General features: G+C 42.5%; 1 protein-coding gene across 3 annotated transcripts in view; it reads left to right on the forward strand.

Annotated features, from left to right (window-relative positions):
* Positions 1-1,322: 1,322 nt before the first annotated feature.
* Positions 1,323-17,863, forward strand: part of LOC148041070 (pyrophosphate--fructose 6-phosphate 1-phosphotransferase subunit beta-like) — a 60,646-nt gene continuing 44,105 nt past the window's right edge. Inside the window, exons 1-5 of one of the 3 annotated variants that reach the window (XM_087676523.1) lie at positions 1,323-1,476; positions 2,327-2,566; positions 8,387-8,548; positions 10,599-10,720; positions 10,979-11,032. In XM_087676523.1, the coding sequence (XP_087532649.1) occupies positions 2,371-2,566; positions 8,387-8,548; positions 10,599-10,720; positions 10,979-11,032 (534 nt within the window). In that variant the 5' untranslated portion in view covers positions 1,323-1,476; positions 2,327-2,370. The other 2 variants (XM_087676531.1, XM_087676539.1) reach the window with 2 other exon arrangements.

A 17,863-nucleotide genomic window follows, 5' to 3' on the forward strand; every position in this document is an offset into this window, starting at 1 on the left:
CCTACACTGGTGTAAAGCCACAACTTGTGGATCCAATTGACTCTAGTTTATTTCCATGTAATTACCCATCAACATATGCTCCATGATCATACATAAACAATCTTGGCTATCTTGTAATGGCTTTATCGATGTACATCATATCATGCCTAGTCATCATGAGAGAATGATATTAGCTTCTTAATTGAGTAACTGTAATTGGGATAATCTTTGGGATAATCTTTGGGAGACTTGTGTATAGTACAAACAAGAAGCAATGGACAACATGGATATTTCTCTCTCAGTTCCTAAAATAGAGTTCACAAACCATATGGTTCCCACCTTTGGCTTAGAGCTAGGTTGAGATGGGTGCTAGTAGGAGGCATGGGGTAGGTTGACACCACTATCATCTAGCCAAGGTAACATTAAGCACAAAGGGTTTTTTCCCCCTTTCTAGCACCCCACTAATGCTTGCCACAAGTCCATGCTAAAGCAATGTTAATAGTGCTAACTAATCACATTCTTAGATGGCTGTTGGTGATAGATTGAAAATATAATAGCTTTTGTTACTTTTGTAGTTAAACTATGTAGTTAGATGTACACAATCCCTATTGCCCACCAAAGTGACTAGAATTTAGTCAAAAGCCTTCCTTTTATTTCTTCAAGCCATGTTGCTTGTAGTGCCTTCCCCCACTTATAAACACCCATTGCTAGTAGTTGGCTCCCACTCTCTTTAATACTTTCTAGCCTCTTAAGGGCCATAATCTTTCTTGTTTTTGCAAGTGTGCAACACAACACTTAGGAAGGCCCTTTTGATAATGTCATCAATTAGGGTAGAGGGACCAATAGATTGCCACCTACTGAGAGATTGGGTGCTCTTCATCCATGCAAGCTTAGATGTAGATTTCTTACACTTAGCCGGTGTGCACACACCCTCTCAACAAAAAAATGTGCTTGCGTAAGTTATCGAATCAAAATTGAGGAAACACGTCATGCCAAACACCTGTCTAAGGCATGATAGAGAAGAGCCTTGAAATATTTATTGAGATGGGCCAGATATGGAGGGGTCTAAACCTTTGATAGAGCCAATGGGAATGCAGCTTTTCTTCTCCACTAGCCATTAAGTGACACCTCTCAGTCACCTTCTTGACACGCGTATGCAATGGGAAATTGTTACTTTTTAGGACCCGGTCACGTTAAAGAGTTCACATACGCTACATGCTTTTAAGCAATGGGATATACTTTCAGGCTTTTATTCAATGGGATATACCCTCAGCAATGGGATATTTAAACAAGGATAAGTTTCATGTCACTTCATTGCTTATGGAGCAATTAACATAATGGCATGGGCAAGTCTCATGTCACTTCATTTCATTTGATTTCATGTAGGCCTCCTCGTCAATGTCAATACCAAACGACGGAGAAGCTGCTTGTTTTTGTTTGTTGTAGTCGTCAGCAGCCCGTGGTCCGTCGGGCTTTCGCACCTGTGACCTACCGCAGGTAAGCTTCACTTATCTACCTGTCTACCTGCAGCTTAACAATGGCTTGAATCGCACTTGTAATAGCGGAGAATTCATGGTTCCGGTAACCTGTGTTTATTTGAGCCAGTGACGAGGTGGCCTTAACTGCAGATTTGCATGATCACTCGGTATGCCTCGGATTTAGGGCTTTTTCGGAGTTGGATTTAGCTCGCAATTAGGAAAGGATGAGATTAAGGAAGAGGCAACAGATCCTCTGCTTTCTTTCAGCTGCTCGAATGTACTGCACGCTTCATCTTTGTCAGCAATCCTTACGTTGAGCTGTGATCTGTTCCTTACTGAGGAAAATTCTGGTTGTGAATGGCATCCGTTCTGCATCGTTTTTTCCTTGGGGATGAGCCCTTAATGCGGTCTCGGTAGACGTAGAGATTTAAGTCCATTTCACGAGGAGTCATTTTGATTATACTCAGCTTTATTTGTAACGCAATACTCAGGTTTATTTGTAAGGCAGTCTATGGTAGCTGCATCTGTGCAAGAGCCAAGGTCTTGTCTCCCTGCGTTTGCAAGCGTCTCTGCATGCTCCCAGTGGGCTACGAGGTCATCAAGGTCACCCTTTTAAGCATGTTCATGAGTTCCTTAATCCCATTGCATGTACAGGAGGGTTCGCAATGCCAATAGTTTACAGTTTTACCACTTTTTAATTTTCTTCTGCATTAAGGATTATTCCATCTCTTGCCCAGCTGATAGTGCCATTTGCAGAATCTACCCCTATTTTTGCAGGATCTCATCTCTGCTGTCATTCTGTTATTGTGTGATTTCTATAGCCCAAGATCCCTCTGATATTGAAGCTACTTCTATTCTGCTTTATGTAGGTGTTTGTTTCTGTTGAAGGCTCAATAAGTCCTCAGGTTTCAAAATGACTGGCATTGAGGCAAATGGTTCATCAGCAAATGGCTTGCTCAATGGGGTCAAATCATCTGCAGGCAAAGATATTTCTGCCTACAGTGTAGTACAAGCTAATCGATTGGATCATAAGCCACCCTTACCATCTGTTCTACAAGGACCCTTCAAAATCATCCATGGGCCTCCATCTACTGCAGCTGGAAACCCTGGTATGCACCTGATTTTTACGTGAGTAGTCTATGAGTTCGGCATCTAATTTGGATTTATGTAAATCATGATCATTGTAAGTTTTTAAGTTTTGACTCTACTCTATTGATTCATTATTAGATGAATATATGTGTTAAGTGTATTTCTTATGATCAGCCTTAAAGACATTTTCGCAAGACACTCTGGCTGTCCTTGTCTAAACAAGGCATACTAAACCGATGTAGGTACAATAACCCTTCTATGCCATCATTTGTTTCTGATCAGGATAAATTTTTTTGGCCCTAGTAGGATATGTGTATTTGTAATAAGCAAATAAATAAGTGAGGCACGATAATTTTCTGCTCATTGTTATATAGTGCATTTTAAAAAGCTCAACATGCCCTGTCCGGCCCAAAATTGGAACCAAGAAGGAATTGCAAAGCTTAGCTTAGCCCATAATCATCCCAAGGTGTCCTACCCCAAAGTGGCCGAGACATCAGGCCGAGGGGGCACATCGATTGGCCAAGGACCTACCAAGACTTAGAGGTGATGGTGCCCAAGGGTCACCCTAGAGAGGCTAAGGTATCGGACAAAGGGTGCTCGTTGGTTGCCTAGTAGCCTATGAGGACTTGCAAAGGTGATGCAACCACTTTGACTTTTTTTTCTTTTGGGTTTTGTTTTTGATAGAATTGTACTAAGTATTTGTGACCTTGGGGGAAATAAAAGGGATGGTTGGATCCAATGCGCCACAAAATAGACAAGCTATTTTGACTACCCATGGATGTCAGTGAAGAAGAAAAGTATGGGGGTTTTGTGTGTAGGGCTGCCATAGAAATTGCCCAGGGAGATTGTCATGTGAGCTGCTATGAATATGTTGGATTTAGAGTTAACTACTCTAACCAAAATATTATACATAGATACATCTTTACATTAACAAAATGCCAATGTAGGGTAATGCAAAGGGCAATGAAATAAATCATGCTCAAGCAATGCTACGTAACGACACCACTTGGACGGTCCCTTGTAAGGGAATTGTTCACTTGCCCAAGCATCCTTTTACATTCACAATCATTTTGATGATGTAAATAATGATAGAATGGTGCAAAAAATAATGTCTTTGAAGTGAAAAAGTTTCCAAGAGCTTGTAAACACCAAGGAAAGATCAGCCCCTTGCATTTACAGATGGTGGAAAGAGAAGTAAGCACCTCCTCTTGCTCCAAGTTGTCGATGTTGATTGGAGAAAGGAGCACCAAAAGAAGAAGAGTGAGTTGCATGTCTAATTGAAGACATATGAAATGATTGGTGTCCAAGGTTGCCTTAGGCAAGGCAAGAACTTGGCCTTGATGGGGCAACTAAGATAATGAATGGCGAACAATTGAAGTCTTCACTTCAATCAATTGGTAGGTCTTGTAGGGGTTAGTACCAACTTGAAAAGACAAGTTAGGAGCAAAAGATACCACATAAATCCATAAAATATACATACCTAATCTATAATGAAAAGTGCTTGTGAGTATAGTGTGTTGGATTATGAAGGGATTTCCACTACCTAAAGGTAGGTATGCTAAAGAGTTAGGAAAGTAAAAGAGTAGGAATGTGGAGTGGAAGAGAGAAGCTAGGCTAGAGCGTGCCTTGTAAGAATCAATAAATGTGTGGGTGGGAGGAGTGATAGTCATGTGGTTAGTATGACTAACATCTGAATTGGAGAAAGGCTCCACAATTCGTTGAATTGGAGGATCTCTATGGGAAGTGGACTCAATTGCTTTTGGTTGTGCACTCAGTGTAGAGGGTAAATTAGAACAAGAAGGGGACTCATCAAGTCTATCCTTAAGGGAGATAGGAGTGCTTGAGGACCAAAGTCCAAAATAGTGGCATTAGTAGAGCAATCAAATAACCCCTTGGGTATAGTGGGGCGGACAATTCAGTCAAAATCATGTGACTAGCGTACTTGTTTGATGTGCTTGAGTTCTTGGGTGGGGAAGAGGGTGGAGTCTTGCAGATTGCCCTTGGCATGATATTCATCGTCAAATTTCAAAATGGCCAACCTTTTAGCAACACTGACAATACCTATTCTTTTTTGGAACAATTTGCCAACTTGTTTTTAATCTTGGAGAGGAGTTACTTTGCTCCTTACTACTTGACTCAATCTTGGTGGTGTTCTTTCACCATCTTGCTTCACTTTTTGGGAAGTCAAGGCCCCCTTTGAATATTGAAGTTTCTTATGAAATTGATCGAATAGCGAGCATAGCATGGTAATTGACACTCAAAAACTTAGAGGTGGGTAGTTGGGGCTATGAGACGACTCGTTGGATAAAATGTGAGATCTTTGTAACAATTTATTCATGAACAAAGTGACTTGATCATCAGTTGACTTCGATAAGCTAGTGGTGGTGAATTTAGTGAGCAGTTGCTGATACTTAGCCAACTTAACAGTCAAATCATCTCTCTTAGTGATTTTGAATTCTTGGAACTCATGATTAAGAGTGATATGCCAAGTACAATTGTGAGCTGTATAGAAGATGACTAGATGTGCCTAATGCATAGATGCAAGGTCAAAGTGTTGGAGTTGAGAGTGAAATTTGACTATAGCCATGGCTTTTTTGCTCTTCCAAGAGCAAACTACCTTATATGAGAATTAGCGGGGGTCAAGTTGAGGTTCTTGCCCTTGAACAAGTTTTTATAAACCTTGGGAATCTAGGACATGCTGTATCAAATTTGACCTATAAACCTTGGGAATCTAGGACATGCTGTATCAAATTTGACCAAGTGGTAAAGCTATACGCGTTGAAATGAGTCTTATTTGTAAACACATACTTGACTAAACAAATTCATGGATGGCTTGAGGAGGAGGATAGGTGGATGGCATATGATAAAAATGGGGATAACTAGTTGCTACATGGAGCATTGATGTGCCTAGCATGGTGACTCTAGATGTGTGTTCCAAAGGAGGTGTTTGACTTGTGGATGGTTCACATGCAGAAAAGGTGTAGGTTGGCCCACTAGGTATTGATGTATTAGCAAAGTGTGTGGTCACTTGGGAGATATGAGAATAGAGTGTGGCTTGAGACGTGGTTGGGATATTCTTGCATATTGTCCCAATTGATGGTTGGTTTTGGGTTAAACACCCACTAGCAATGGACCTCCACCACTTGGTTGTGCAAAAGCAAAGGACTTAAAGGGATAGGATGTGCCAATTTTTGAAGATCCCCTCGATGTGTTGTGTGGTTGGATAGGTGGAATGGTGAGTGTGATGTGGAAGGAATGGAAATTCATTTTTAGGAACTTGAAAATTAGATAATGATGTTTGAAATGATAATGCACCAACTTTAGGAACTTTATTTTGAAGGAAAATTTAGGTTTTTTGTATACACACCTCTTTTTCACATAAAAGTATTTGTCCTCTTTAAGACTTAGATTGTTATGAATAGATTGAAGAGTATCTTCTTCTTGAATATTACCATCTTGCATGGAAGTAGAAATACAAGGAATGGGAACAAAAGTACATACTTGTGTACCTGATACCATAGTGAAAGGAGGAGAAGCAAATAAAGGTTAGGATGGTCAACCCCATATGGAGGTTCTGTCCTCCTTGCAAAATCATTAGGCTAGTGTGTAGAATCTAAGGGTGAATAAGCATTGCTACCTTTCAGGTGCTGTTGGTCTTCTCATCAAATCGTATTTAGCTTGTGAAATCTCATAGGGTTTGTAGACTTTGTGATAGTCAGATGTCTCTCCTCAAGTGTGGGAACCTCGTTGAGCAAGTCGTGAAGTCCATTCTTGCTTGGTTCTTGGCATAGGACATTTTGGAGATTGAAGCAATGGAGTGTTCGAAGTCACCTTCCCTCTAGTAGTTCTTGTCTATGTCGAGCTTTTTGATTAAGGGCCTATGTTTCTCTAGAGAGTACCCAGATTTAGCCTTTGATACCATGTAAAGAAATACTTGAACATAGAATACAAACACAATAGTATGTCATTACGGACCCATAAAAGAACGTAGTAGGGCTATGAACAAGAAGATTAATGAATGGATAATCTTTTGGTAATAAGCATGTTTTGGGGCTGTAATAAAGAGCTAATCAGTATATAATGCATTTTTTTGGTGCAACAGTTGCTAAGGCAGGCTTCTAGTAGCTTGTGCTAGGTGTGGAGAGGTAAAGAGGAGAGACACACCGCGTACACAGTGCACTAGGGCCGAGGAGGTTTGAGGAGAGCCCTTAGGGTGGTCTTAGTTGACAAACCGCATCTTAGACCCCTTGGGGATCAACTTGCAAAAGCATTTGACATTTCTCACCCACATTCATACCACCAAACCACATCCCTTAATGTGAACACATCAAGCTAGGCCAATGCTAGAATCAAAGAGTGAGGAGTTCCCCCCTACAATTGTTAGAGATTGGCATTCCCTGGATAGGCAGGTGCACTGAGCAGTTTCCAGCAGCTGTACCAGGCAGTCCATGTGGCAGGCAGCTGATGTCAGCAGGTGACAGGTAGGGCAGGTGACGCATGTCAGGTTGGACAGCTGTGCTGCAGTCAGACTGTGCAGGTTGGACAGTTTTTGTCCAGTCGGCTGCAGCCGACCTGCATTATTTGATGTATTTTTCTTGGGCTATTTATAGGCCCCAGTTTCCACACTTGCACAGTTGTGCTCTTAGTTTTCAGGCTGCAGACTGTGGAGACTGCTCTTGGGGTTCACGGAGTGTGAGATCTTCAAGGTGGAGACATACGTAGACATTCTCTCTGCACTTGTGTATATATCTGCATCCTTTTACAGCATTCTTCACTGCAGATTTTTTGAATTTTACAGTCTTTCTCTCTCTCTCTCTCTCTCTCTCCTCTCTCTGTTCACTCTTTTGTCTTGGTCATACGGTTCTGCACTGCTTCACTCTTACAACAACATATCCCAAGTTTTTATCCAAACGCTTCTTGATTGTCATCTTAACCTCAACCTTGAGTATTTTCTCACCCTTAAAGAGGTTGAAGCTTGAAAGAAGACAAGATTGTTCAGACTGGTGGTGCACCAAAAATCTGAAGGGAATGTTCAATGGAGCCAAGCCTTGCTTAGATTGTATTGAGCCCTTTGCTTCTTCGTATCTTAAATATTCACTATTGCTGTATGAGATATGTTGCCCTGGGTCAAAGTGTAAGCAGGAAAGAAGTTGTTGCGTGGGCCATGTGTTTACACAAATGTCGGAATCTTCCTCTTCTTGATCCCCCTTTTTGTTTTAGAGTAGGTGTCTCTGCAAGTATATATAGTTCCTGGTTTGTGGCTGTGTTTGTTCCAAACTTCTCACGTCTGTAAGACAATTTGTATCTGTATAGCAATGCTAGATGTGCATTTTTGATTACAAGTCCTTATAAAAAGCTTTTCTTTTGTACTGATAAGCATACATACAAACAAGCGTGAATGCAAGAGACGTTGAAATTTCTTGTATTATCAGACATATGCATGTATGCATTCATGCAAGAGATGGTGAAGTCCTTGTATTACCAGACATAGCAATGTTTCCAATGTAAAAATCTAGAGATTTCAACCCTTGAGAAGCTGCATGTTTTGTAGGATTATTCAAATTCATCAGTAATGACACTTATTCCTTGGTTGATCTATTTGGTTCAGTAGATTAACATGTTGTGAATGCAAATTAAGGCTTTAAACTTCAAAGAGTAGCTCTCGAAAAATTGGTTTTGTCAGTGGAAAGGAGTTAACATCTTGGTTTTGTCATGTGCAAATATGGCATAGAGTTTATGAGGTGACTTTTCTGGATTGCTGACATGTTTAAAGCAGATCTGTGATTCGGTTAGTGCTTGTTCACAATAGTAAATGCTGCTGTTTTGGTGTATGATGGCAGAGGAGATTCAAAAGCTTTTTCCCTGCTTATATGGACAGCCATCAGCCCAGTTGGCTCCAAGTGATACAATAACCTTGCCCACAGATCGGAAGCTAAGGATAGGGGTGGTGCTTTCTGGTGGCCAGGCTCCAGGAGGACACAATGTTATTGCAGGCATTTTTGGTTTGTGTCTAATCTTCGAAGATTACCTGAAATTTTCTACGCTAATTTTTTCTACAGAGAGAATACAATTGATGCTGTAATAAAAATTTGTATGCCAATGTTTTCCCTACAGTTCCATAGAGAAAAGTGAATAGATGCTTTGATTCTCAGAACAAGCTGTCTTAAGTCAAGTCACTTCAAAAACTTTATTTAATGGCTAAGCACGTTATGTCACACTCACACTTATATCATTGATGAAGCTTATTCCTTATAACCTTTTTGTTGAAATGTCATATGGTTATATGAATCTCACCATATGACCATCATGCCGTCAACTAGTGGAACATTGAAAGTACTCTCCAAATGTTTGTAGACTCTTTGATTTTTTCATGATTAAACTAAAAAGATTGAGGTTTGAATACTGAAGGTTCAGTTAAGAGCTGAACTCTTATTGTACACTTTTTAGATTGAAGACAGTGTTTCTTTATTTCTTTTCATATTGAGTATCAGGGAGATTCAATTTTTCCTGTTCTATGGAACATTTGTGTACAAGCACCTACCTGTCTGGAGTCCAGAAGTCACTAGCTTATTTTTGTGACAGTTGTAGGCTGATTAATGCTGTATGGTACCTGTTATACATTTGGTATGTCAGGCCATCTATACTTCCTTCACCTACCAACTGAGTACATGCTGCCCACATGCTCTTTTTAAATCCTGCATATGCATGTTAGTATTGAAAGGTAGCCATCCACTTAGGCGTGTTTAAAACTGGTGTATATAATCTCTGTCTCAACTGAAACATGTCATGCCATGGAGGATCTTCAGTTCTCACTTATTTCTTAAGTTGGTTCATCTTGGTTCAAGATACTTGCTTGGATTTTGAGTGGAACAAGCTGTCAGTGCAAAGCAGAACTGCTGCACAGTTGCCAGCATCTGTAAGGAGTCTTCTGCCTACAATGTGACTCATGGAGGTGCCACAAAGGGGTTTGCACATACAAACTAGGGCAGAGAAGCCAAGAGAGAAGAACTAGCATTGTATTGGGTCCTAAACCCACTCATGCACAAGTGACCTCAGTGCACACTTGTACGACCTACCTCCTGTGGTGGTGTGTAGTTTACAGCAGATCTTCAGGTGTAAACAAATACAGCAAACAGAGCCATGATTTGAACTAAGCTCACACAGGCAAACTGCAACCATGATTTACTGTATAGCTGTTGCAATGTAATTTGTCCAGGCTGTTAACATTCTCCGCTTATATCACATGCATTAGGCTGTAATCATGCAAAAGATGAGTGGTCATATCTGGCCAGACTCTGCACAGCCACAGAACTGCAATGCAGTGAAGAGTGGACTTTCCAATCCAATGTAAGCTCTTCACACACAAAGCCCTTGCAGTTTTCATAGCTGCCCTTTCTAGGTGCACAGCACATTCTGCATGCCGACTTACTGAGAGCTATATAGGGAATTCCAGAAACCTCACTTTCGGTCTCTCCTTGAGTAAAATGCATGTTAAAGAATGTGGTGCCAAGTTACTAACCTTGGTTATTTTGAGTAAATGAGTACAAGGAGGCTTCCTCATGTCAGAAAGTGGTGTCAAGTTACCTACTTTGGTTACTTCCAGTAACCAAACGTACAAGTGGGCTTCATCATGTCCAAGGCAAGTTCACTATTTTTCTGTGTGTAAAAGTCGTAGCTGTTTTGGAATGGAAGCCTCATGTCAAAAAGTGGTGCCAAGCTACCTACTTTGGTTACTTCCAATAAATTAGTGCAAGGAGGGTTCAGTACACCCACAATAAGTTCACCAATTTTCTGCATGTAAAAATTCAGCTGTTTTTTTTCCATTCTGAAGTTTGTACAACTCGACTGGAGTTGGAGAAAAAGCGAAAGCCTCTAATGGAGTCAACTCACCAAACATAAGCCATGGGGGTCGATAATGAAGTATACTGTTTCTTGAAATGTTCTAGTTGCAGCTCTTGCTGTATATGAGCTAGAAAACATGATGCTAATAGTGTTGTTTAGATGGCACTTGTGTTGAGTATGATACACTCACTAGTGATGACTGTTTTGTAGACTACTTGCAAGATCGTGTGAAAGGCAGTGTTCTTCTTGGATTCAAAGGAGGTCCAGCTGGAATTATGAAGTGCAAGTTTGTTGAAATTACTGAGGAGTTCCTATATCCGTATCGGAATCAGGTGATTCCACAATTGAACCAGTTTTGTGAAAGAACATTGCTTTTATTTCATATAAATATTCAAGGAAGTTTACTCTCAAGAGAATCAGCTTGTGGACCAATATGCCAGAGTCCCATCAGTATCATTTGGATGTTTCCATACCAGATTACTTCTTGTTTTATAACTATTTTCAATTTTAAGTTTCTCAGAAGTAATCGAAGTTTGCAAGTCATGCTCTGCATAATGTAGCACTAACAGGTTCTTGTATTGGTGTTTTAGGGTGGTTTTGATATTATATGCAGTGGAAGAGATAAAATCGAAACTCCTGAGCAGGTCTCAATTTTTTCCTTTTCTACAGTTTGGCGACAAAAAATCAAAGTTTGATAATGTTAATCTGCAAGACTAGATGCCGTGCTTAAATAAGTCTAGTTTGCATTGTGTCTTTGAATAACTTTTCAATGCAAAGCAATCATCAGTTTTTGAATGCCAACTATGCCATATAGTATTGAACTAGGAACAACTTCTTTTCTAAGGTTGGTCAGGAGTTGGTAAGTTTCACACCTGTTTAATGGTTGCATTGCATTAAATTCCTTGACAACCACAACTGGAATGTGCACATGCACGCACACCCACTCACCTCATGAAACTAGCCTTCCTTCTAGGATAGGGTGGTTTAACCCAGTTAAGTACTTAATTACAGCAACAAATAAATGCACATAAAATGAAATACACACTTTACCATAACATTCTTGGACAGTAGACATCGTGTTGGTCCCAAAATTGACGCCCCTTGCGGTATTTCTTTAGCTTTCATTCAATTGGAAGGAGTACAACTCGAGATTCTTCAATCTTCTCCTGCTAACCAATTGCTCTTGCTGTCATAAATGACCAGCAAGCCTTTTGGGTCATTTGCCCCTTGATTCACCCAGGACTTCTTCTCCAATTTGACCCTTGGCTGGCCAAATGCTACCCCAAATCAATTCGGGATGGGCTGGCTTTTGAAATCCCTTGATAATATTCAATTATCAGCTGCTGACTTCAGTCCCTTGAGCTTTCAATCTTTGGCACGGATCCTGATGTGGCTGCTAAACCCTAAATTTTACTGTAAACTAGGGTTTACTGCAGAATTTATAGATCAACCCACCAAAAATGGCTGAAATCTCCTCCAAGTGGCTAAGAATTGCTGAGAATGGCTGAGCATAGGCTGAAGGAGATGAGAGAATGCTGTAGAGAGGGAAAATTCTGAGATTTGTCGTGAGGAACTGATCAAAATCAGCTGCCGGCCTGCTGTACCAGCCCCAAACGGATACACCAACAACAATAGGAGCATCAGAGACTGCGATCTTCAGGAGAAAGTGCATCAGCAGCAATTGCTAGCTTCCCAAGGTCAAGAATATGCAATCTCCATCACCAAAATGGTCTCCAATGGCTGGGAAATGGCCCCATAAGCTGGCAGCAACAGTCCAACACCTCTTTCTAACAGCTCCAAAATGAAAAAACGAGATTTTCCTCTCCCTTCAGCCTTATTTAGCCTTTCCCTCACTTGCATGGGAAAGTTTTGCCAAGTGGCAGCTTTCTTAATCCATTTTCAGCAATTTCCAGCCATTTAATTAATTTTCAGAATTAATTAATTCAACCCTTAATCCGTGCCCAGAAAATTGGCCTTGCCCATCCAAAAATTAATTGACTAGGCCATTTGTAACCCAAATGTTAGCAGTCATGTTTGTCATGTCTTGTCATCTCCTGCCTGTGAGCCTCAGTGTGAGTTAGACAAGGATATTAGGAGCTCTGACATGTCTGTCATGTGTTATGATGGGGGAGGCTAGTCACTCTTGACTGGCTGTCTTAGGATGTGTATTTTTTTTTGGCCTCTTTTAGTGGGCAGCCATTGACTGCCCGGCCACTTTTTTTGGTCACTGATGTGGGGCGCCCATTTTAGGGCATTTTTAGGGTTTGCGCCCATTTTAGGGTTAGGATTAGGGTTTGTCCTTTTGCCTATTTATAGGCAGCCCCCCTCTGCACTTGATCACTTGTCTTCTTGCAGATTCCGACACTCCTCCCCTGTGGTGGTGCTGCCATCATCATCAGCCTGATCTGGTGCCCTCACTGACGCTGTGGGCTGCGTGCAGGGATTGATCAGTCTCCTTTCGCCTTCCCGTTTGTATTCAGCATTCATTTCAGTCAGTGCGGATTTCTCTTCCTTATTTTCTGCTTTCTCTCTCTCTCTCTCTCTCCCTCTGTGTTTGTATTCCTTCTTTCGCAGCGCACTCTCACATGGTATCAGAGCTGAAGGAGAGTACACAGAGCTGAGTTTTATGCGGGAGAACACCCACAACCTTGCGTTTGCTGGTCAAGACGTATCCAACAGCTGAGGCGTCACCTTCTGCACCATTTTCTTGATTAAGGCGGCCTGTTTTGGTGTCATATCTTTGCGTTTGTTGCTGGCGTCATTCCCAACAGCCAAGGCGGCCCTTCCAGGAGGTCTCAAATCTTTGCGTTTGCTGCTGGCGCCTTCTCCAGTGGCTGCCACGTCATCAACAACCTCTTCCTATTTGCGTTTTCAGCCTGGGTGGCCCTTCTCCAACTGAGCGACACTCCACCAAGCTGCGTTTTCAGCTTCTGTGGCTGCGTTCAACCTCTGACGGCTCTTCTCCAGCTGGCGACCTCATTCCTATTTTCATTTTGAGGTAGGAGGCTGTTTTTCTGTGGTGATTGCATCGTTAGCAGTTGCGTTTGATATCATCCTTGTGTTCTGTGCAAGGCGGCCAGCTCAGGAGCTTCTGGTGTTTGTGTTTCGGCACCGGCAACCTTCCCTTGTGTTTTGGTGTTTGCAGATATCGAAGATGTCTTCTCATCAGTTTACAGGCTTTGATGACTTAGATGACGAGTTTTTGTCTTGACACTCATTTGAACGGAGGCATGATTTCTATCACGAGGACCGTCGTCCGGAGTCTATTCCTCTTTTCCATCCCCCTTCTATTCATGTATCTCGGCAAGCTCCTTCCAGTGGGCCGAAGATGTAGCCTTTGGTACCCCCTGTACAGGTACCCGTACTTCCTCAGCTGCCCAAAGAGGACCGGTTGGATGGCTCCAACTTTTCTCTATGGTCCTGCAAGGTGGAGTGTATCTTGGACTCCTTCGATCTTTGGGAGCTTGTTTCTGTTCCTATTCCCTGGCCTTAGGTGGGTCCCACAGATGGGACATCTATGGATCGTGCAGCCTTATGGGATCGGCTCAATTCTAGAGCCAGATCTTTCCTCTTTCTGAGTTTGTAGGATTCTGTCCTTGTTCATGTTCACAGGTTGAAGACTGCAGCAGACGTGTGGAGAAGGCTCACGTCTCTCTATCAACAGAAGACGTTTGCCCACCGGATGCATCTCTCGGTCGGACGATATCTTCTGAAGACATGGCTATGATTCTCTTGGCTTAGCTGCCATCGCCTCGGTTTGATGTCTTCTACACCAGCCTTCTTACATCGAGGACCCGTGAGATGCTTCTATGGGAGAAGCTATCCCCGCTTGTCTTGGAGCATGACGAGCGACTCAGAGAGGTTAGTGCTAGTGGATCCGACTCCACTAGAGCCTTTGTTGCAGGTTCGGGAGGACAGAAGAAGAAGAAGAAGTCAAAGGCTAGGAAGAAGGATAGTTCTTCAGGCTCTGACTCAGATTCAGAGATATTGAAGTGCCCACATTGTGGGAAAGGGACACATCCTGAGGAGAAATACTGGAAGAAGTACCCTCACCTTCGTTCGGGAGCGAAGGGTGGATCTACATCGGAGCCTTCTTCTACCTCTACACTAGCTGTTACCCATGAGTCAGTGTTCCTTCATATCCATGCTTTGGAGGAGGATCCTTCTTCCGTGGCTGCAGTGTCTTCTGCGCAGCCTTGGTTAGTGGAGAGTGGTGCTTCGAGTCATATGACTCCCCGAGGTGATTTGTTACAGGATCTCCGCCCATGAGAGGGTTCAGTCAAACTGTTGGTGACATTTTATCGGTGCCTATTAGTGGTGTTGGCACATTACCTTTGTTTACCGACCGACCTTCGATCTCCTTTTCACAGGCCCTACATGTTCCGGATTTGGGCCTTCCCTTCCTCTCAGTTTATGGCCTTACGCGGCTTGGCACACGAGTGATCTTCACCCAGCATGCCGTTGTTATTGAGGATTCTTCTACAGTTGCTGTCTTATCTACAGGTTGGTAGGAGAGCGGGCTTTACAGGCTCCATTCCCCTTCTTTGATGCAGGGTCCTCTGAGGCAGTCTATTGCTACACCCGTTCCCGCTTGTGCACCTTCTATTCCACAGGTTCCTTCCCATCCCCCACCTTCTCCTCCGGTGGTTCCTTCGTACCCTCCATCCCTTTTAGCGGGGGACGATCTCGGTGATGCGGCTGTGGATTCCCTGGCCCCTAGTGTTTTTGAGGGGGATTCCCAGGATCGTAAGGAGCTCCTTCAGCGGCAGTCTTCATCGACGGACTTCATCGACATTGGCATTCCTCTTGCCACCCCAGGATCTATTTCTTTTTCGGCCTGTAGCCACATCCAGGATCTGAGAGGGGGTGTTAGCAGTCATGTTTGTCATGCCTTGTCATCTCCTGCCTGTGAGCCTCAGTCTGAGTCAGACGAGGACATTAGGAGCCCTGACATGTCTGTCATGTGTTATGATGGGGGAGGCTAGTCACTCTTGACTGGCTATCTTAGGATGTGTATTTCTTTTTGGCCTCTTTTAGTGGGCAGCCACTGGCTGCCCGGCCACTTTTTTTGGTCACTGATGTGGGGCGCCCATTTTAGGGCATTTTTAGGGTTTGCGCCCATTTTAGGGTTAGGGTTAGGGTTTGTCCTTTTGCCTATTTATAGGCAGCCCCCCTCCCTACTTGATCACTTGTCTTCTTGCAGATTCCGACACTCCTCCCCCGTGGTGCTGCTGCCATCATCATCAGCCTGATCTGGTGCCCTCATTGACGCTGTGGGCTGCGTGCAGGGACTAATCAGTCTCCTTTCGCCTTCCTGTCTGTATTCAGCATTCATTTCGGTCAGTGTAGATTTCTCTTCCTTATTTTCTGCTTTCTCTCTCTCTCTCTCTCCCTCTGTGTTCGTATTCCCTCTTCCGCAGCGCACTCTCACACCAAAGTGGTCCCATGCATTAATTGACTCTTGGACAAGCATTAATCCATTAATTAATGCCTAGTCCCTAGTATCACCACTGACACTTAATGGCCAATTAATGGTCCTAGGGGCAAGCTGACACCAGAATTCACCTAGAATCTAATAAGTGTAACTTGTTACAACTTTTGCCTTTGACACCCATCTTTTTCACAGGGTCCTTCGGCCTTCAACTGTGAAAAAGTAGCTTGCACCTCACGTGTGTAACACATGTGCATCTTTTAATTGCACATTTGATTAATCCTTTAATCAAATGTCAATTAAACATAAGCAAAGCATCAAATTTTCACGTCCTCGTGACACCTCACCCCACCCCACCCCACCCCACCCCACTCCATACCACCCACCACTCACACCACCCCCACAAAAACACCCACCCACACACACAACAGCAGGAACAACATCAACATCTTTTTTAGAGGCCTGTATTAACAAAGCATCTTTGATGCTGTCACTTGACCTTGAAGAAGGTGGTGTTTCATGAGCACGATTGATGAACTGCAAATATCAAATAATCCACAAGGTTCAGAACGGTGTTTCAAATCAAATGATGTATAAAATAAACTGTAGACCAAATAGGCCAAATATAGATACAGAACCTACTGCAGCCAGGCAGCTCACAGCAAAACAGATTTATCATGCTTCAGCACATGCGTCTTATTTCATTGACCAGTTCTCATTCTTCTAATGATAAATTGTATGATTTCAAAAACAAGTAGATCATGCATTTCAAGGTTACAATTGTTTGTAAGGGAGAGGGAGGTAGGAAGGGTAGGCAGGGCTATAGAGTGCTGCAAACTTGTGTGAGGCAGCAAGTTGGCTGTTTGGATTATGCGCCTTTTGATGCATATGAGCCCGGGCTAGATTGAGAGCCTCAAGATCTCATTACTTCGAAGGAAAATGAGATCTATCAGACTTTGGTGCAGGGTGAGTAGCAGAATTTGTGAAAGCCAACAGGTTTGGAAGTTGGAATGCAAACCAGCTTGGTGAAAGTCTATATGCTTGTCTGGATAGCGATGGTATGCATTTTTTGCATGATTTCCATGGAGGTGAGCCTACATTTCTTGAGATTATGCCTTGCATCTAGTGAAATGTGGGATTTTATATTGCTTATGCAACAAGCTATTACTCGATAATCCTCCAAGACACTGATTAGATGTTTGGTAGGATCCCACAAATTGCTTTGGAAGAGGGATATGTTAGAAGTGGAGCAGCAATGGAAGTGTAAACATTTTTGCTATAATAAACCGCTGAAACACAAGACAAAAGAGAAAGGGAAAGAAAGAACATTGAAGAACACAATATAGATGATAATTTAGATGTATGCTTGGGAAATGGAATCCATATATCTAACACGAGATAGTTGCATACAATAGTGAGTCACTGGCTAAGTGGGCACTAGCATTGGCTCCTCTCTCCATGGAGTCTCCACATGTGATGGCAAATGAGTGACTGAGTGAGGTGGAGCCTGAATATAGGACACAAATATGTCCTCAATATGATCAGGTTGGCCAGCAATAAATGCTAAACATGAGCAAAATGAAGACCATAAAAAATGCCTAAAATATCCTAAATAATGTGCCCAGCCTCTACATGCATAGACTCACACATGAGTTGACATATTTGCTAACAGTGTATCCGTCCTTTTCTATTTGTTTTGTTGGATGGCATTTTGTATCTTTCATTTACAGTCATAGCCAAAACCTTGTAACTTTCTTCATATCATGCAATAAGGAATACTTTGTGCACCTTCTTTCTACTTCAATTACGTCTCTGTGTAAAGAAATTAATTAGCGGCCGCAAGCTTCTAACCCGCAGCTTGTCGAGAAGACGTTTGGTATGAAGTAGTGCCAGGTACTTATGTCGGTATTATGCTCAAAGTTTGAAGTGGAAGGTCTGGTTTACAGTAGTATTAATTGTTGTTTGAAGTGGCGAATGGGAATAAGGGCTAAGCTAACTAATGGAAAGAAAGGTTAGTCATGAGTGATAATGAGATTAAGGAATA

Source organism: Lygodium microphyllum, chromosome 1, assembly GCF_053477565.2.
Source record: "Lygodium microphyllum isolate KBCC chromosome 1, Lygodium_microphyllum_v1.1.10, whole genome shotgun sequence".
NCBI classification, from domain to species: Eukaryota; Viridiplantae; Streptophyta; class Polypodiopsida; order Schizaeales; family Lygodiaceae; genus Lygodium; species Lygodium microphyllum.